Source organism: Cetorhinus maximus, chromosome 4 (assembly GCF_964194155.1).
Source record: "Cetorhinus maximus chromosome 4, sCetMax3.hap1.1, whole genome shotgun sequence".
Classification (NCBI taxonomy): Eukaryota; Metazoa; Chordata; class Chondrichthyes; order Lamniformes; family Cetorhinidae; genus Cetorhinus; species Cetorhinus maximus.
The window spans coordinates 13,394,334-13,416,459 of NC_135882.1; the positions used below are offsets into that span (position 1 = coordinate 13,394,334).

The 22,126-nt window shown below is 41.2% G+C and overlaps 1 protein-coding gene across 2 annotated transcripts in view; it reads right to left on the reverse strand.

Moving 5' to 3' along the window:
* LOC144679508 (desmoplakin-like) overlaps positions 1 to 22,126 on the reverse strand; it is an 84,946-nt gene that overhangs the window by 25,168 nt on the left and 37,652 nt on the right. For both annotated transcript variants that reach the window (XM_078539949.1, XM_078539948.1), the window contains exons 14-19: positions 19,298 to 19,499; positions 15,857 to 16,050; positions 13,894 to 14,066; positions 8,123 to 8,261; positions 5,369 to 5,562; positions 426 to 588 (exon numbers count right to left, since the gene is read on the reverse strand). In XM_078539949.1, the coding sequence (XP_078396075.1) occupies positions 426 to 588; positions 5,369 to 5,562; positions 8,123 to 8,261; positions 13,894 to 14,066; positions 15,857 to 16,050; positions 19,298 to 19,499 (1,065 nt within the window). The remainder of the gene's footprint in view (positions 1 to 425; positions 589 to 5,368; positions 5,563 to 8,122; positions 8,262 to 13,893; positions 14,067 to 15,856; positions 16,051 to 19,297; positions 19,500 to 22,126) is intronic.

Consider the following 22,126-nt stretch of genomic DNA (forward strand, 5'->3'; position numbering starts at 1 on the left):
TTTAAAAAGCACACTGTTGCTTTTACAACCCATATATGCCATGCATCCTATGTAGAAGGTGCCATGCTGGATCAGGTGCCTAGTGACAGTACATTGCCACTCAAAAGCCCCCCCAAAATCTGTAGGTAACCATGTAAGCATAATGATCAACTCACACCATTCCTTGGCTCCAAGCCCAAAATTCAGGCCAAACAGATACTGAACAGTTACAGTAAATCTTAATTTTTATGGAAATATGCAATACCACAATTGGTCTCCACATTTTTTTTGGGATAGGACAATGTACAATCCTGAAATTTCATTGTGTTGGTCTATCTGGATTTAACTCTTTAAAATCTGTTTGAAATTAATACATGTATAAAATTATTCTGTCCGGTAATTCCAAGTAGGCTACAAAGCTCAGAAATGTTAAATTTCATACAAACCTTCTGCTCATTTAGCTGATCCACAAGGGCATTTGTATCCCCAAATCTATTGACCTGCAATGCATCCTGTTTCTGCTTTGTTACATCGATCCACTTGCTCAGGTTCTGGAACAGTTCTCCATATTCTTTCAGCAGCCGATGTTCCTTTCCTAGGTTCAAATTTCTGCACAAAGGCAAAAAAAAAAATAACCAGTCTAATTCCATGGGAATAATAATGAATCTATTGCAATACTCTTGTGATTTTATTAGCCAACCAAATTACTAGCGCATGAAGGTTCTAACCACAACTTTTGTTGTAGGCTGTAGCAGCGAACAGCTACAGGAGATGCATGTATGAGTGTTATTTGAGTAAGTAACTTAATCATTACAATGCAATGTATATTATGCACTGGTTGGTATAACATTTCAAGTTTACGTTGAAATCACAATCTTCCCCAGATGAAGATGCCCACTGTAAAATCAAGTGTTATCGGGCAGCTAGCGCTGGCTGGTGTTAATCTTAGAGTCCTAAGAAACACCATGGGCAGAATTTTCTGCCTGTATGGCGGGCAGAGCTGGAGTGGCCACGGGTGGGTGCGGACCTGATCGGCGCCCGCGATCGGGTCCGCGCCACCATTTTGCGCAGGAGGGCCAATTAAGACCCTCCCAGTGCATTTGCTGACTCACGTGAATAGCGGGAGTGTGTTGGCTGCGGCGGGCGTGCACAGACTGCCGGGTCCAATGGCGACCTGGCAATCTGTTTAAAGGAAGGCCTGGCAGCCTCCTGTAGGCTGCTCACAATGGCCACTTGCAGGTCACACTGCAGGGGGTCTGCTGGAGGGAAGGGCAGAGGAGCAGGGCAGGCTGCAAGGTAGGCCAGCAGGGGACCAATGCACCCCTTGCTTTTCTGATGACTGCCTTCCTGCCCTCCTTGAGGAGGTGGCAACATGGCGGGAGGTGTTGGTCCCCCAGGATGGGAGGAGGAGGCCCCCCAACATGAACAAACGTGCCTGGGAGGAGCTGGCGGAGGTGATGAGCTCCTGCGATGCGGTGCGGCGCACCTGGATCCAGTGCCGTAAGCGCTTCAACGATTTGTTGCGCTCTGGAAGGGTGAGTACTATGTTAGCATTGGGCATTTAACCCAGCAGGTAGCCTTAGCCTTTGAGGTGCCCCCAAATCTTACTGTCGTGACTGCATTGAATCATGTTGGGCATTTCTCGTACACTGGGTGGACAAGCAGATAGTGCCCATGCTTAGATCAGCCTGAGTGGTTTATGAGGAGATGAGTTCTCCCCCATACCGTGTGCTGCTCTTAGTCACACATGACTAGTCTGGGGGCAACCTGCAGGACATGCAGCTTGGAGCATACTCAGAGTTCCAACACATGTCCTATTCACAGTGATGAGATTGTGGAAAGGGAGCCTCAAGGTGCCGTGGCCAAGAACCATCTGCTGCCCTCAATGCTGCACGTAGTTGCACCTCCTTGCTATGGGAGCAAAGACCGTGTGTTTACTAAAGTGATGTACGCAGAATGTGTCCAAGGTGGCCATTCGGGGGGGGGGGGGGGGGGTTGGGAACAGGCGTACTGTCTTTGTGTGACTGATCAACAATAGCGGGAAGAGGAGGTACTGGAGGCCTGATATGGGCCACTGCAGTTGGGGTGTGGCGTGCACGTGCAGAGTCCATGTGCAAATTGCTGCAACGAATGGTTTTCTCTGTTTTTCAGGAGAAGAATCCTCATAATGTATCTGAGGGTTTGAGGACTGGAAGTGGCCAGGCTCAACTGATGATGTTAAGCTGCTTCAAACAGGAGGCCCTGGAGTTTGAGGGGCGCCATGAGCTCAGGTCAACTGGTGTTGGTGAGGCTGAGGTGGATCGGCCAGGTATTTGAGGTCAACAGTGAGATTCGCTATGTCCTCCCAACATCCATAACACAGATTAATTTTTTTTTTGGATTTGAGAACACTTCTGTTGGCTAAATTAAAAACCAGATGTGTTACCATGGCTGAGGGTGGCTCCTTTGTTCTGCATTTGTATGTTTAAGATAAATGTCATGAATGTTTGATTCGATATTGAAGTTTATGTCCAAAGCCCTTAGTTGAATCTGATGAAGTGGCAGATGTAGCACTTAGGTGCTGAGTACAGAAGCGCCAGGCAAGGCTGGTCCTCCTGATCCATTTGGGTTGAGCTAGCTGAAGGTTCGTTGGATTAAATTCTCCCGGGTGTCCCTGCCTCCTTGGTGTAGTCCCAGGCCAGCGTTTAGCTCCTCATCATTCCCGTGCTTCCTCATCCTCAGAATCAGTGCTGGATTCATCGTGTGCAGCCGCATCCTGTGCGTCGATGTCTTCATCGTCCACTGCGTACCCCCTTTCCAGCGCAAGATTGTGGAGAGCACAGCATGCAACCAATATCAGCGACACACGATCTGGGGGGTACTGGAGTGCGCACCCTGAGCAGTCCAGGCATCGGAAGTGCATCTTGTGAAGACCGATGGCTCTCTCCACCACAGCCCTTGTGGAGGCGCGGCTCCTATTGTACCGCTGCTCAGCTTCTGCTATTGGATGGCGGAGAGGCGTCATAAACCACCTTCTGAGCCCTTGTCACCCAGCAGGCATCCATCAAGCCGAGCTGGAGCACTGAAGAGCCCTGGCATCTAGGAGTGTCTGAGGATGTAGGCATTGTGGGAGTTGCCTGGGTACCTTGCACAGACTTGCAGAATCTGCATCCTGTGATCACACACTATCTGCACGTTCATGGAGTGGAAGCCCTTCCTGTTGACAAAAGCACTGGGCTCACTTGCTGGCGCCTTGTGGCCACACGTGTGCAGTCTATTGCACCCGGGACACGGGGGAAGCCAGCAATGGCCGCAAAGCCTCTGGCTCACTGTGCCTGGCTTGCCTGGCCCCAATGGTAGTGGATGAAGGTCAATGCACGCCTGAAAAGAGCGTTTGTGACCTGCTTGACACAAGTGTGGACAGCTGATTGGGAGACACTGCAAAAATCACCCACCGAGCCCTGGAAGGAACCAGAGACATAGAAGTTGAGGGCAACTGTGACCTTCAGAGCCACTGGCATTGGGTGTCCACCCACACAGTTAGGAGAGATCTCAGACCCAATCATCTGACAGATGTAGTGCACTGTCTCCCTTGGCAGTCAGAGCCTCCTTCGGCACTGCACCTCAGTCGTATTGAGGTAGCTGCTTCTCCGCCTGTATACCCTGGCAGCAGGATAGTGGCATCTTCTGCGGCCCCTTCCACCTTGGGCTACCTCTTGGCCCTGCGCCTCTTGTGCATGCGCCTGTACTCCCAAAGGTGGCTGAACGTGCACTCCTGGCCTCCTCCATATTCTAGCCCTCCCTTCCTCCTCAGAGGAGCTGCCTCTAGTGGACATGTCAGAACCCATACCCAGGCTAAGGGGAGGCCTCCGGAAAGCTGCAGGCCCGATAAAGATTACTGACTGCAGAGTGCTGACCTGAAGGTTCAAAGTGCACAGAAAGTTGCTGGAATTCGTTCTGAACTGCTGCAGATCACACAGGCAAGTTTACAAAACTTTCTGCAATAAATACTTCACAGACCAGATTGACAACCCACTGACCCCTCTTATCCCGCCCGTGGATGAGTTTCATTAAAAAATCTCTTATCCGCCAGCCCGTTGCACCTGTGTGCCTACCGAAAGATCGCACGGGCACCTGAAAATCGCTGTTGATTGACGATTTAAGGGCCTCAACTTGCCTGTTAATTAATGGTGGGCGCGCGTCAAACTTCATCGCGCGCCCACCCAGTGAAATATCATGATGGCGCACGGTGACGTCGGGACGCTCGCCCGACGTCACCACATGTCATTTTATGCGCTGACATGCCCCCTTGCACATCAAGCAGAAAATTCTGCCCCATTAAACATTAAGGAACCTGCGATTACATCATCTTGTCAATATGGGTGGCACTGAAACAGATTCAGGATATTGGTCCACCTCAACACCCTTTACTTTGAAGGAATCATGCTCCGAAGACTTGGACTCCTATCCTGAGGGTTAAAAATGATTTGGACACAGGCACCTAGATTTTTACATGATTAGATATCTGGACACCCCTCAACACCTTCTTATGCCCAACAGCAATGTATTCATGACAATTTTTGGGAAATGCTTTGACGTCCACCCAAGGGATTGTCCAAGCCCCTCTCTACCATCTCTTCCTGCAAAGTAAGGGACTGAGGAAAGAAGATTTAATACCTTTCATTCTGCTGTTAGGTAACTTCTAGCTTCCTCAGCTATCATGTTTCCCCACCACTAGATCTCAAGCTCCACTTTCTCTGCTGGCTTCACTACAAGGGGGCAGTTTGGAGTTGCCTCAGCATCCACGAAGGAGGCAAATGAAATCATACTACCAGAAAGCTACATATCGACATGTTCAGTACTAGAGTGGCCCAAAGCCTCAACAGTCTGGCTCCAGGAGGCCTTCTTTCAGGCAGGATTGCTTGCTGACAATTCCTTTTGAACCATACCCAAAGGAATATAAACTGAAATGCAAAACCAATCCAACCAAGCCCACTATGCTGTAACTGGACACACTAATTTAATTTCCATTTGTTTACAAATGTTACCTTGCTATGGCAATCCAACCATTCAAAATTCAAATCCTGAATTACCTAGCCACCAAGTCAAACGCATGGAGGCAACCAATTTTCCAACAGGATTTGGTACTGTTAATGTACATCTATCTCCAGGTACATTAAGTTGGACTTGTCCAACTGAATCTATTAGTTATCTTTCCTGTTCTCGTGTAGATTGAGGGGAAGGTACAAATAAAACCCAGTTCTGTTTATATCTTTTGATAAGTTCAATCTTCCAGGATCCTTGACAACATGAAATGTGAACCTAAAATCTCTTCAGGACAAGATTGCTACTAACTGAACTAAACCATTATACTTATTTTTTAAAACTATATAAATAGGCAATATCCAACCTGCTATCAATTTCTTTGTAAATTCTCTGCCATCGGTCAGATAGCTGCGTGATCTTTTCATTGTATTTAGTAAGATCGATATCACATTTGTAGAAAGACGGCATTACGTTATCATCGATACGGAGGGATTCCTGCATATTTTGCTGCATCGACATAATTAAGTCCTTCTTCTGATCCAGTTCACTCTTCATTTTCTAAGAAAAAATGAGAAAATAATTAATGCAAAATGCTGCTTTTTAAAAAACATAATGAATTACTCATCAGACTTCCAGGTTACATGGTTTGGCTTTTAGCTCAAACATTAACGCTGGCAAGTTCTGCCAGCAAAAAACTGGCAGGAGATGGGCAGGACAAGAGACACAACCATCCAGTGATGTTGGAGGAATTTTGTCCCATTTTCTGGACTCCTCAGTCAAATAACTTAAGTGAACTGCTAGCTCAAGTATGCTTAGCAGAGGCAGCTCATTTGTTGCAGGAAGAAGCAGGAAATCAGGTATTGTTGCAAGTTCTTAAGTGCCTGCAACAGCTGAAAAGGTCTGTCTAAAGTAGGGAAGGTACCTTACAGAGCTGCAATAAGACGTCTAGGTGTTGGCGGACTACCTGCAGGCCCTCAGTTTTCAAATTCTGTAGTGGAGATGCTGGTGGAGTAGAATAGGGGGAGAAGCAACATGCTCTTTGCATCTTGAGCTCCTAAATACCATTGAAATGTCCACCTAATATCTTCTACCACTCATGGTTTATGGGCATGACCTGGAAGCGGTGTTATTCTACAACAGTGACTAAACTTTAAAATTACTTAAGTGGCTGTAAAGGGTTTTGAAATGTCCTGAGATTGTGAAAGGCACTATAGAAATGCAAGTCTTTCTATTGGGGCAGAACAAACCAGAAAGATATGAAATGTGAAATAAAACGCAAGTTAATTTTGTTATTTCTTTAAAGGCTGCTTAAAATCTGATGCAAAATATGTATTTAAAACATAGACAGCAAATGCATCTGTTAGGTTTTGGGATGCTTTAGCCATTTATTTCCACATAAATGATTCCACTTTTTTGAAAGAAAGTAAAAGGCTATTCTTGCAATTAAAAATAGACAGAAGAGAATTATGACGTTTAAATGAGAATTGATTTCCTCAGAGATTAAGCAATGAGCAATTCATTAAGTGACTGGGAAAAAGAAATACAGGACACTAATGGTGTTGGAGAAACCCTTTGATCTCCATGCTAGGGAATTCAAAGTATCAGCTGGGTTTCCTACACCATTAGCTAATGCAAGCAACTGTGTGTGGACAACTGCATGAAAGGTCAGGCTTAGCTGCAACAGCCATCAAAAGTCAAACTGTCAACTGACACAATTTGCAAGCATATACAGCATGAATGACCACATGGACAAGTTGTCAAAAAGGTCATTGTCCATGGAATTTTAACCCAGCATTACTTGGCACTTTTAGAAGAGGGATAAAATGAGAAAGTCAGGAAAATATAATAGCTCAAAGGGAAACAGAATGACCTCAGAAACCAAAAATTACTTTGTTCAACAATTTATTAAGGATTAATATTTTCTTTCATTCTTTTAAAAAATGTGTTGAATTATTTACTCTCCACTCAATGATTTAATAGGTAAAAGGCACAGTGCAATGTCATACAATGCCATTTAGACCAATTATGGTTTATGCTGAATAATCTGATGTCAGCCAAAGCACTTGCAGTAATATAATTGATAGTGATTTGGGGTATGTTAGACATTAAGATTGAGAAATGGTTAAGAAATCTACTTTATGTGTAAGGATCACTACATTGCTTCCATTGTTAGCGCTGTATTTAAAATCATAGAATGAATTAAAATCTCATGTATATAGCTGACAGGCAATATCTGAAGGATGCCAACAAATCTATAAGGCCATAAATGTTGTTAAATAAAATAGCTCTAGATAGTTCTAATCCTCTCCTGGATAAATCTAATCGCTTACCCTTTTCAGTACAAGTAAATAGATAAAATAGGTTTCAGTCATAGCATAAACTATGCTGTGCAGCCTCTTTGATTCTTACTATGTTGAGTTAATAATACCCAATGTAAAACCAAAGAGCAAATGTCATGGAGGAAGTGATGTTGTGGCTCTTTAGCTGAGCATAAAAGCAAGACCATTGTAATGTGAGATTGGGAGATGAATTAAGACAGCATCTGGAGGGATGGGCTCAACTAACTGTAAAAACGTACATCCTCCATGACTGCATTTTATGTAATCTCGACATTGGCTGAGCGTATGTTGGATCATTTATCTTTTAATAAACCTTCAACTGTTTGACTCAGTGTTAAATTCATCCTTGGGAGTACAGGCGCATATTGCAGCCTTTGTCTGTGATATTGTGAAATTCACATTCCTAACAAGTATTTGGCTGATCCACTGGCTGCTAGTAGAAAGTGTATGCATGTTGAGGGAGGAGTATAGGTCCGGTCTCCGGAGCAATCCCCTGCTTGGCTGAATAGCCCAACACTCACTGCTTAGGTTTTCACCCAAAAAAATGATCACTTTGTACTGCATGGGCCACAAATGTTCATTGAGATGTATCCCAGTACATCTGAGTACATCAAATGGACTTCAATGAGATCAAAATAGGGTAACTTCTACAGTGGATGGACAATCAACTCCAACAAATTAACCATTTACCCAAGGAAGGTGAAAATTACCTCCAGCGTTTTCAGGGAGAGAACCGAAGGTAACACAAGTAGTTTTGATAAAGTTAAGATTCCATTTACCTTCAGGTTGGTTTGGTATAACTCTATTTTATGCAAACTCATTGGGACTGTTTCCTCTTCAGTTAGTCTAGCTTCATAAACTTTTATCACATCCTCCGCCTCAAGAATATTTTGAAAGAGTAACTTCAGTACTTTCATTCTAAAAACAAATTAATGCAATTAGTGTTTTCATTCAAAAATAGAAATAAACGATTAACATGGACTCACAAATAATGCTCCAATGTAGTTCTCTCAAATTTTAGAAGGGTGAATCCTACAAATCACTTCTGATGTAGGAATCAATACAATTCCTAAATATCCTCTTTTGGTTAAGATACAATAAAGCAGGAGGATATATTTTTGATTCAGTTGCAATGATGAAGCTTCATTCAACAATAAATTCTCATGTCCATATTCATAATGGATTCTGCCTATGTACTGCAAGGCCCTGACAACATTCCAGCGATAGTAATGACGACTGGTGCGCCAGAACTAGCTGCACCCCTAGCCAAGCTGTTCCAGTACAGCTACAACACTGGCATCTCCCTGCAATGTAGAAAATTACCCAGGTCTGTCATATGCATAAAAAGCAGAACAAATCCAACCTGGCCAATTACTGCCCCATCGGTCTACTCTCAATCATTAGCAAAGTTATAGAAAGCGTCATTGTCAGTGCTATCAAGCGGCACTTACTCAGCAATAAACTAGTTCACTGATGTTCAATTTGGGTTCCACTAGGGCCACTCTGCTCTTGACCCCATTGCAGCCTTGGTCCAAATATGGACAAAAGAGCTGAATTCCAGAGGTGAGGTGGGAATCAGTGGGAAAATTCTTCACCATTTGGAGTCATACCTAGCACAAATGAAGATGGTTGTGCTTGTTGGAGACCAATCCCCTCAGCCTCAGGACACCACTGCAAGAGTTCCTCAGGGTAGTGTCCTAGGCCCAACCATCTTCAGCTGCTTCATTAATGACCTTTTTCCATCATAAGGCCAGAAGTAGGGATGTTCACTGATGACTGCACAGTGTTCAGCACCATTCGCAATTCCTCATATACTGAAGCTGTGTCCATCTGCAGCAATACCTGGACAAAATTCAGGCTTGGGCTGTTAAGTGTCGTGACATTCATTTCACACAAGTTCCAAGCAATGACCATCTCCAACAAGAGAGAATATAACTATTGCCTCACGACATTCAATGGCATTACCATCACTGAATCGCCTACCATCAACCAGAAACTGAACTGGACCAGTCATATAGGTACTGTGGCTACAAGAGCAGGTCAGAGGCTAGGAACTTTGAGACAAATAACTCACCTCCTGACTCCCCAGAGCCTGTCCACCTTCTACAAGGCACAAGCCAGGAGTGCGATGGAATACTCTCCACTTGCTTGAATGACTGCAGCTCCAACAACACTCAAGAAGCTCAAAACAATCCAGAGCAAAGCAGCCCGCTTGATAAGACACCACACACCCCTGCCCAAACATTCATTCCCTCCACCAATAACAGTGGCAGCAGTGTGTACGATATACAAGATGCACTGCACCAACTCACCAATGTTCCTTCGACAGCACCTTCCATATCCCCCTCTACCATCTAGGACAAGGGCAGCAAATGCATGAGAACATTACCACCTGTAAGTTCCCCTCCAAGCCACACACCATTCTGACTTGAAATTATATCACCATTCCTTTCCTGTTGCTGGATCAAAATCCTGGAACTCCCTTTCAAACAGCAGTGAGATTGTACCTACACCATATGGACTGTAGCAGTTCAAGAAGGTGACTCATCACCACCTTCCCAAGAGCAAATAGGGATGGGCCACAAATGCTGGCCTAGCCAACGATGCCCACATCCCATGAGAGAATTTAAAAATGTAGTCTTGTCATTGATTGCATAATCCGACTACTAGCTCCCCACAGATTGCTCAAAATGCTTTCTTTTAAAAAAAAAGCTGCTTTTCTTCCTCTCAAACTGTAATTTCTAATGTCCAAAAATAAGAGTTTAAACAAAATTTTAAAACCATATTTCACAATAACATGACTAAACGTACCAACAAAATTGAGTTTTTAGGTTTTTCAAGTACCTTCGTTAAATTTTATATTTGATGGTCTCAGCCTCTAGAAAAAGCCTGGGCCAAATTCAAACCACAGTCATAACATTGGTGTAACTGACCTGAATTTGGATTATGCTGTCTACAGATGTACAGTCCCCTAATGTCTTACGATGCATCCTTGCCAATCACCTGTACTGATGGAATATTTTCCTTCTCAAGAACAATCATCAAACAAAATTTGACACAACATAAGGTGATATCAGGGCAGGTGACCAAAGCTTGGTCCAAGAGGCAGGTTTTAAGAAGTATCTTAAAAGACACGAGAGATGTTGAATGGCAGAGGAGTTTTGGAAGGAAATTCTAGAGGTTAGGCAGATGAAGGCAGAGCTACCAATGATGTAGTGAAAAAAATCAGATGAGAGCAGAGGTATCGTAGGGCTGCAGGAAGTTACAGAGATAGAGAGGAAAGACCATGAAGAAATTTGAAAGTGGATAAAATTTTTTAAAGTAAAGCATTGCTGAATGAGGAGCCAATGTCAGCCAGCAAGCACATGGGTAATGAGTGAAAGGGATTTTGGCAGCAGAGGTTGGATGAGTTTAGGATTGCAGAGGATGCAATGTGGAAAGCTCGTCAGAGAAGAACAGAGATTGTTGAGTCTAAAAGTAACAAAAGCATAGATGAAGCTTTCAACAGATACGTAGGAGCCATGGTGGAAATAATGTCACATAGGGGTAAGTAGACTGCCTTGGTGATGCAGAGGATATGGGAATAAATTATGTTGAAAAACATTCATTTGTAATGAGCAACAGTTCAAGTTTATATGATCTCAGAAAGTAGCAAAAGTCTTTTGCCGCCTACTTCAGCCAATTATTTAAAATACGAACATTTTCAGATTTACAATGGGTGGAATTATTCGGCGGGGGGCACAAAATGCAGCTAACCGTTCAAAACCCCATCGACTTTGGTGGGACCGGAAGATCCCGCCAGTGAGAGGAGTCATAAAATTCTGCCCAATAGCATTTTGATCATTTCACCCAATATTTGAAAAAGTTGTTTAGACTCTCCAAGAAAAGGAATCTGCCGCATTAGTAAGGGTGGCAGAGGAGCTCCAGGTTTAACAATATGGACTGTCACTTGAAGAATCCTGTTGAAAATGGCAGGTTTAACTGTTACTGAAACTTGAGTCACTTCATTTAGGTTTTTAGATAACCAAATGCAGTAATCTGTGTTATCTCCATTACAGGAAGAGAGGAGAGGCTGACAGAAACCATGCAACACTTCACATTACTTAAATACCATTCCCATTCCACTGTGGTAAATTTACAGAACATTTGAAACAGGGTAGTTTGGTGGGAACCGTCCCAGTCCTATGAGCAACACAAACAGAAGTGAAAGTCTAAACAGTGAGGGGACCATCTTACAAAAATGTTAAAATAGAAATGTAACAACTAACGGATTGCTCCTGATAAGATCAGAGATGCAATGTTTAATAAGGTCAGCAGCATTATACCGTTATAATTATGCACATTATTTTGCTCCTAAGGTGCAACACGCTATAACATGGTACATCCTACAAGGGCTACAAGCTCCAATTACAAATCCAAAATTCAATTAGAAGTCAATTCCTTTTCAGCATCTCCTTAGGTCAAATAGAAGATGGCTGTCTCTACTTTACACAGTGGGGAACAATTGGCTTTCTTTCTCCATTTTATAATTCTTTTCAAGGATTATTTTGCATCTGTAACAAATCTGGTATTCGAAGTGTAATGCAATATTTTTAAATGTATAGACATTACATGTTTATACATTTTTAAATGTATAAACAATAATAAACAAATGTATAAACAATAGTGTGAGGTGATACACTTCGGTACAAAGAACATGGAGAGACGGTATAAAATAAAAGGATACTATTCTAAAAGGTGAGCAGGAGCAGAGAGACCTGGGTGTATATTTACACCATTAAATCATTAAAGATCGCAGGACAGGTAGAGATAGCGGTTACTAAAGCATACAGTATTCTAGGCTTCATTAATAGGGGCATAGAATACAAGAGCAGGGAGGTTATGATGAACTTATAAAAGACACTGGTTAGACCTCAGCTGGAGTACTGTGTACAGTTCTGGGTGCCATACTATAGGAAGGATGTAAACACGTTGGTGAGAGTGCAGCAGAGGTTACGAGACTGGTTCCAGGGATGAGACACTTCAGTTATGAGGAAAGATTGGAGAAGTTGGGACTGTTTTCCTTGGCAAGGAGAAGGCTAAGAGGAGATTGATAGAAGTTTTCAAAATCATGAGGGGTCTGGACAGAGTAGATAGGGAGAAACTGTTCCCGCTCGTAAACGGATCGAGGGCACAGTTTTAAAGTATTTTCCAAAAGAAGCAAATGTGGGGTGAGAAAAAACTTTCAAACAGCAAGTAGTTAGGGCTTGGAATGCACTGCCTGGAAGTATGATGGAGGCAGGTTCATTTGAGGCATTCAAGAGGGCATTGTTTCTATTTAAATAATCATCCAATGTGCAGGGTTACGGGGAAAAGGAGGAGATTGGTACTAAGTTAAAATGCTCAGAGAGTGTGCAGACATGATGGGCCAAATGGCCTCCTTCTACACCGTAACAATTCTGTGATTCTGTGAAATCTCCTGAGGTGTTGTTCACTGGTAGTCTGGAGCACAGTTGTGATATGTACCTGCTCAGCTAAAGTTAAGTTTAATCTGGTCTGTCCCTTTAAAGGCACAGCATACATACTCCTACTGGGAAAGAGGTCTAAGCTGGTAACTGAAGGTAACTTATTGGGCCGGATTCTGTAGAACCAGTAACAGTTCGCTATTATCGGATGCCAGAGGGGTCCTGCAACTTCTGGACACGTGCACTATATGTGACACGCAAATCCCAAAGCAGTGGTGGGCCAACCAACTCTACTTCAAATGGCAAGCATGAATCCAATGTGTATTTAGATTAATTGTTCACTATTGATGAATGTTATACCTGGTATTTCCAGGAAGTGTAAGGGGCCTCCTCCCCACATCAGAAAGGATCTTTTAAAAGTAAAAATAGATGATTTTTTAGGATTAAATCTTTTAAAAGTTTGATAAATCTTTAAGTAAAATCTATGACTGTTTAGCATGATTGATCAGACTTTTTAAAGATCACTTTCTGGTCAAAATATTGGACTTAAAAAAATGTTTACACTTATAATTGAAATGTTTATTTCTTTAATTTTGTAAAATTAATCAATCATTGTCTACTACATCTAATTTTCTAATGCCTTTTTACTGCAGCAGCTGCACAGTTTTTGTGTTTGCGGTGACTGTAAGTCATGCCCATTAATGCCTCCCATGTTCAACCATGCTATACAGCACTGTTGGGCCTCACTTCAGCCAACGTCAGGAGGGAATCCTTTCTTAAGGCAAACAAAATTCTCACCATGGTAGGTTTGTGCGAAGATTTATTCAATGACAGCCATCACTGCGCTGCTGACCATGAAATTCAGCTAACTGATGATTGCAAAATCCTGATAACAATTAGATGGCTGTTGAAGCTGCTTGACACTTTTGGTTATAACCCTTTTGTGGAACGTCAACACTAGACACAAGATTTATACAAAATAAAGACAAGCATACATTTTTGACATTTATGCTATTCTAAAGTACATTCGTACATACATATAATCTGTTGCAGTTTCATTTAGATTGCTTAAATTTATAAAACATGGTTTTCATTTTCTCTCTTACCTCTCTAAATAGGCAGAAGAAAAATCACTACCATTCTTCAGTCTTTGGCCTATCAGGCCAAATTCCATTTCAAAGAATGCTCTTGACTCACTTGGCATATTAGGTGACTTATACCACCTTTTCTGCAGGCTGACAAAGTCATCATCAATTGTATTCAATTCATCTTGCGCAAGCTGTAAAAATAATCAAAAGATGAAGAAAAAAAGACAAATGAGCATGCTAACAAAATGGTAGTGTTCAACATTTTTTTATAAAAACTGAAGTTAAACACAAAATTAGGCTTCAAAAAGTTGAGACAGCTTTCAAATGAAATCTAGAAGCCTGATAAAAGCACTCTTTCTAAGAGGTAGCAAACAAAGATTAACCAACAACTAAAGGGTCCGTTACTTAATTTTCATGCATTAATGCCCAATTTTATTTTGTGATGAAGGAGCACAGAATAAGTTTACTTTGGTGTATTTTGTACCCATCATGATAAGAGTTGATAGCATTGTTTAATGGAGTGCTTTCCTATTTCACGCACCTGTGCCTTGAAATTAGTTGGAAAAAATCTTCTACTTTGGCACTCAGGCATATACCAGAAATTGCACAGCCCCAGCCTGTGATTTTCCATCCACTAATTTTGAAGCAGAATATCTAGCCTTAGGTTCTTGAATACTGCTAACTATTGACAAGGTTCGACTCATTTAAAATTAACACCTCCAATAATGCGGCAGATAAAAAAAATGTTAGATATGCTAATAATTGAAGAATCCAATTTCAATGCATTCTTGTTAGCCTTAAGACTGTCTACAATAGAGTGCAGCCACTTCTAACACACAGATCCCTCTATTCTACTTCAGCATATTTTAGGCCTAACCAGAGATGAGTACCCAAACGGCATACCATTGTACTTCTATTTCCCACTTTAAGATTGAAAGTTAGTGTTGAATAGAGGTGGTTTTCTGCTGTCGGGGGCCTTCATGCAAAAGGATTTGCTTCAGGCCGACCAAAATCATTTCACATAGACTTCTGTACCTGGCAGAGAAAGGAAGCCTTCATCCCATTTAGTCTGGGTTGGGGTTTGAGGTGTGAAAAGACAGTTTGTTAAGCATACAGCTGGAGCAGCAGATTTTCAGTTGTGCTTAGAGGTAAATTACCAACTGGGAAAGAGTGCACAAATGAATATTAGGCAGGGTGAGGCAAATGACATATGCCTATGTAGAGCCTGCCTAATTTTCCTGCCATTTAAATATAGGGAAAGAAAATGTATAGTCTTCCTAACTGCCCAATTTTCCTCTTATGCACTCTGCTCAGCCAGTTATTTACCCCTATACACAGAGGAAAATTTTCTCATTAGTTTCAAAGAGGATTATACCATCCAGTCCTTTCTAAATCTACTTTATTACAATGCAAAAAAACTTTTCCATTTCATAATCATAAATATTAGGAGAGATACAGCATTACATTGCTGTGATGCAACGTATAAATATCTCTGATCCAATGAAGAAGAGCTTTCTATTTCTGTTTCTCTGTCTTCCATCATTTCTTTCTTTTTTTTTACTTTTGCCTTTTCCCTCTTGTTTTAAATACTCAAAGAGTAAAAAATATACCCAGTGAAATTACCCAAGTTAATAAAGCCAGAAACATTAAATAAAAGATGTTTGGGTACCTTTGTCAAATGCTGCCTATCCTGGCATTGATGGTCCAAAGGTTAAAACATTTCTTTCAGCTCTGGGACCCAAAGTTCAAATCTGAAGTACTTGAATGAAACAAGTCACCTCTCCCAAATAACCTATTATTAGCTTTGTAGTGATCAATTCAGAGCTATTTTTGCACACATATTAACAAATTTCATGATGCAATTGGTATATATTTATAAAATCCATCACCAATAACAGAAAATAAACATTAAAAATAACAGCTACTAACTTAAAATTTCAAAGTTTAGAATTTCACAGATTGCTGATAAATTCATGCTAACCTCTAACTCAGTCATCCTTTGTGCAAAGTCCCCGTGCACATTAGAATCAATGAGGAGATGTATTTTTTGCATCATTTTATGCTCATTCTGTTCCAAACGGCGACGAATCTTTTGGAGTTCCTGTTGGAAACTCATGTCAACCTTTGGCAATGCTGATTGTTGTGGTGATGTTACTACTGGTACTATTACTTGTCCTGCATTTGAAGACAACATAAAATTTGGGATTTGAAAAAGCAATAATTCTATGAAGGCCACTCCCTTCATAGACCACACAGAATTTGCCTCATCGTGGATCCTACTAGTCTCATGAAGCAGACAACCGCCCGCAAAGTAAAACCTCCAAAACGATAATGCAACATTTTTCTCAGCACTCCACCTCCCCAAATAAGGAAACAAGCTAAAGTTCTGAAATATTAATGCAAATTTACAACCTACCTGTATAAATCTGTCTGGCTGCATTCCATGTGTGTTTCATACAGTCCCATCAACACCGGAGGACCCTCCAGTATGGTATTAGATTAATTGATCTATTCTTACCTTAATTTCTTTCAAAATCCATTCTTAACCAGGTAGTTACTCTGCTGTTTTATTAAGTTCATCATGATATCATGACATGAATTGTGCTTTCTCTACTTTCTTTGGGTTGAGGGGCAGGGGAACAACACAGGGGCAGAGATGGAGAAAAAAGAGGATCTCTACATTTGTTTGAGGCTTTAATTTTGCAAGTATGTCCATTGGCCACTGCAAATTAAAACACTGCAACATTGATTCTCCACCATAACTAAAGAAGCACCTTTCGCAAATTAAAATAGGCACAACATTGACAGTTCCCCAGCTTTCAACTGGCTGCTGTCAGTTGACCCTAGTCCTTATGTATATATTTAATTCACACAATAAATACATTTAAATACTTCAAATTCTGCATAACGTCTTTTGAGAGCAGCATGTGAGCCTTTGTCAGTGAATTTACTTTTCCAGATTATATTAGGGTGAGATTGTTTTCTCTCTCTGAACACGACAAGTTATTCCTTTGCTGGCAGCCTGATTTCATCATGTCGCCTTCACCCAGATCCAACTCCTGTTGGTTTTCTGACCTCTCCTCAACTCAACCACTTTCCTGGTCTGGCCTCTTGGCATTCAAATCAGCTTTTTTTTTTAAACGGATAATCAATGAAATATCCTCAACAGTCTAGTGGAAATCAAGTGTTTGCAGTGCAAAACTGCCATTTACTGGTGTATTAGCATGACACAAAGGTCACACAGCAATAAGTTCAGAATTGAACCATAATATTGAATCAAAATAAGAGCAAACAATTTGATCTTTCTTAGTTCTCTGACTATATAAATAAGATTGCTTTAAATACTTATTTGATCATTTTCACTGGCAACTCACCTAAATTAGTAGTCCCTAATCCCTGCTGGACACCCTACTTGTAAGTATATAGGCTTGCTTGTAATGCTAATATCAGAAAAATGTTTGATTTATCTCCAGCATTAATTTGAATTGATCTACTCAGTTGAAAAACTTATACCACAGTCTCAACAATCCAAGTACTAAAGGTTATGTTGCTCTTTGTTCTAATTCTCTTACACTTGATCTTTTATCTATGACACCTCATTTGAGATCTCTCAATTGCTGGAAACAACGAATTTCAATTTATTCTCTCATACCCCTTAATAATTTTAAACATTTCTGATAAATCAACATGTAATCTCTTTTGTTCTAATAAATGCTGCCATAGAATTTTGAGAGTTTTCATGAAGAACTCCATTGGACTATCACTTCTTGGAAAATTGTTAAGAAAAACCCAGAATAAGGCTCCAAAATATTACGTACAAATTTTTATTCTAGCTACTTCAATATTTACTTAAAACTTTGATAGTCAAAAAGTAAAAAAGAGGAAGCATGTTATCTACTGAACATATGAGGCCAAACTTTACAAAACAATGCTCTGAGGAAGGAGTCTCTCTCAAATTCCCAAAATATCCTCCTAGCCAGCAAGATACATATTTTCCTTTGGACTTTATTTTTTTGAAAGAGGTTCACATCTGCCTTACAAATAAGCATTGCCCAGATTTTGTCAGGATTTCTGTCGGTGGATAGAAGTTTGTATGTAATACTGAAACTGATCACATGTGAAAACTAACACTGTGCTTTTGGATGATGTCACCCAGAGACAGCATAAAGATGAAAAATAGGATAGGGCTAAAGGATAGATCCAGATTTAATTGTGCAGGAACAGGAGGAGAAATCATTGCAAGTGATTCATCAGCAATGATTAGATAGATAAGAATGAAACCAGGTAATCAATAGTCTCACCCAGCTGGATGACAGTGGAGAGGCATTGGAGGTGCAGTCAACTGTTTTAAAGGCTGCAGACAGGCCAAGAAGGATGATGAGGGAAAGTTTACCTTTGTCACAGTCACATCAGTTGTCATTTGTGACTTTGATAAGAGCCATTTCAGCATTGCGGCAGGACAGAAACCTGATTTGAGGGATTCAGGGCTCTGGGAAAGATGGGCACAGATTTGGGAGACAAGGACTTGAGAGGAATGGATGGTTGGAGATGAGGATCATGAGGTCATGAGTTTGGCACAGGTACAAAGGGCTGAATAGCCTTTATCTGTGAGATAACAGCAGAGGACAGGCCCCTGGGTTCTGCTTGTCACATTCCACCAGAGTACATTCCCATCATCCCTCCGTTCTGCCCCCACCTGCCAAATAATTACCAACCCACATCAAAAGGTTACCCCGGACAACCTCAAATGTCTTCTGCAAGTACATACATACATTACACTCTCCCATCCACCATGTTAGTGACCTCCTCAAAAAAATGCAACTAGATCAGTCAAACATGACCTTCCCTTGACAAATCCATGTCAACATTACCTCACACTTGTTCAAATGCTCAGCCACTCTGCCCCTGATGACAGATTCCAGTAACCCCATAACTGATGTTAAAACTCACAAGGCTGTAATTCTTTGGTTTCTCCTCCCCTCCCTCCTGAAATAACAGAGTGACGTTTGCCGTTTTCCAATCCACAGAAACAATTTCTCAATCTAGAGTGCTGTGGAAAATGACGACTAATACATCTGCAATTTCCTCTCACATTTCTCTTAATAAGATGCAGTGAAAACCGTCAGTCAAGCAAATTTGTCTATTTCAAGTCCCATTAATTGTTATTAAAAGCTATAAGCTCCTCCCCCGTAACTTATTTTAGGTTCCCTTGTACTCATGGTATTTTGTGTTCCTCTCAAATGTTAAAAAGATTACAAATTATCCTTTTAACAAGTTTGCCACGTCCTGATTGTGCATTATAGTCTCACTTTCATCTGTCTTAATGGGCCTAGCATTTCCCCTTTGAGTCTCTCGTAATATATATTCATAAATTGTACATCTCTTTAAGGAAACATAATGTCTCATAGTAAATATTACAAACCCTGTCCATGAGTTTTTTCTTCCTCCAAAACGGTCACCAGGTTTACGTAGTGCTTCTTGCTCGAGCCAAAATCAGATTCCATTTTTCTCTTATCTGCATCAGTAAAGTATTGCGAATCCTTACTATACAGCTGGAAAGTTTTAAAGTTACTTTCCAGGTTTCTTATGACGAGCTCATAATCCTCATGAGACATCGTCCGTAACTGAAAAAAAAGGGAGATTATTTGCAAGGGATAATTTTTTTGACTTAATTCCTTCACAGGTCACAACAGCTCTCTGGAGGTGAGCTGTGAGAGATTTTACCACCACTGAAATAAATCAGGAGTCCTACCCCCATCCTGCACCTAACCATTTTCACGGGGGCGGGACACTTTTCACGCATGGGCATTTTGCGGAAGCAGCTGCTCATGTAAATTAGCAGCTTGCTCCAGTCATGACTAATTTTGGGTGCGTGAAACATGTGTGCAGGTTAGACCTGGGAGCAGCAGGTTTGAACTTTGTGGAGTCCTTTGGAGAGGTGTGGTACCCTTTTGGATATGGTCCCGGGGCACCTTTGGGGGGAGTCAGGTGCTACTTGGGAGAGACAGGTGCCCTTTGGGATTGTCAAAAGTAGGCATGAATGTACGTAAAAAGTGCATAAACTAACTGTAAAGTTCATTGGAAGGTTCTCACGCTCTAGTGACTGAGCTAGCCAGGCTAGCTCAAACTGGAACTGTCAAAAGTGTCAAAATGACCTGTCAAAAGCAACTGTCAAAAGTGTCAAAATGAACTGTCAAGGCAACTGTCAAGTTGTCAGGCATTTGAAATTCCTGTCCTTTAAATCTTTGAAAAAAAATATCTGGAGTGTTTTTTAAAAAACCATTACTTGCCATTTCACTCTGATGGATTACCATAACTAGATTAATGCATTAATTTCACAACCTTCCATTATCACAGTAGGGTGCCTGACATTTCACAGTTTGATTGACAGCTCCAAGTGTTATAGATTCTTTGAAGTGGAACTATGAATTCCAATGCTTTTTTTTAATAAGGGATTATGCACTTGAATAAATATTTGTTCTTTTAAGGTATTATGTAGTTGAAGGAATGTAAATATAGCGAATGGGCTTTTATGAGAGTGTTTTAGTAAAAAAGTAAAATCTGCAATAGATACTTTGAACTTTATATTATTTCATCTCAGCACGACTCTCGAGGTCTGCCCATGGTGGATACTGGGTGTGTTGGCGGGATAATTGTTAAGAACAAAGGGTGGTGGGTGGGATTTTGTTGGCATGAGTTGTCAGTTTTGGCACTGGGGCTATAAAGGGCCATGGGAATGGGCAGATACTTTGGATTGGAGCGTATGAGGAGCCATGGGGTGGGCGGGGTACTGTTTTATGTTTAATTCTTTAAAAAATTTCAACACAGCACCAGAGTACTGAGGCAGGCCTTTTGCGCAACGCGCCTCCGCATCCGGCAACCACCGCACTCATTCCAGGATTGCTCAGCCTAACTCCCAGAGAACCCCACCATCATGAAGCTATTAATGTATATAATGTTATTGGAAATTTTTTTTTAAAAAAGAGGTTTAGTCTGTGGGTGTGTCTGTGTGTGTCTTAACTGAATTAAAACCAGCTAGTCAGGGTGCTTTGATGTATAGTAGTTTTGAGATGTAAATAGCAGGTGGAGGATACATTTGCACTTTGGTTGAATAGAGCATTCAAGAGTGGGAGTGAAATCTTGCACCTAGCTAGGAGACACCAAGCAATATGTTTATATTACTAATAAAATTGGTAACACAAAAGGGGTTTTATTGTTAGAAGAGGTGAAGTTCAAAGGGCTTGGTGATACAATGAGAATTTGCATTCAAAGGGCAGGCTGGGTATAACCTGAGAGGAGTTTGTGTGAAAGGCAGAGGCATGTAAGATCAAAGTCTGTAAGCCTAGAACTGTCTGCAAAGGAACCAAATTGAAAGGAACCTCATTTTAAATTCGTAAGGTGAAAATGCTTTGCCTGGTGTCTAGTTAAATCTATTGATTATTGTTGCCTTAGTGGAGACTAATTTGGGATTTGTTAAAAAGTTATAACAGTAGTAATTTGTGGCCATGTGTATATGTTTAATTTGTTGTAAATTAATAAATATCTCATGTAGTTTGATATAAAAACCTCTCAAGGACCGGTGGTTTTATTCCTGAATTTAAAGCTGCAACTCAAAACATACCAATTGAAAATATAGGTTATGACAGTTGTTTAAAGTTTCCCTCTGGGATTTTAAATAACTCAGCCTTTAAAAACTGCTGTGCCATAACACCCACCACTCCAGAACAAAAATCCCAACTTCTGGGGCACTTTCTCTCAAGTCGAGGTTGAGGAGATGGGAAACGTCCAACTCTGTGCTTCCGACCCAGGAGTGAAAATTCAGGCCATAATCTCAAATTTCTGATGCACACTTCTAGAAGGGAGACTCCTCACTGGAAGAGGTCAAAAATTTCTCTAATAGCTGTTAGTCACAATAAATGCTTGCTGTGGAAGAATGAGTCCAAAGGTAGTCTTTTACCTCAAGCTGGTTCATTCTCAAGACAACTCTGCAGTGTAGCAGACTCTCCCAGTCCCTTCCACACTGGAGTGTTACAGCTGCAACCATTTATACTCTTTCGAGTTATCAACAGTCACAGATTGCAACTCTTTGAGTACAATCACAGTTCTTGGTTTTCCGGGAGTGGGACATGAACCCACAACCCTCTGATTCAAAGGCGAGGGTGCTATGAACTGAGCCACAGCTGACACCTCTGAACCAATGCCCATCACCTGTTTTAACAAGCAGTTGTCTTAACAATGTAATTGCCAGTCA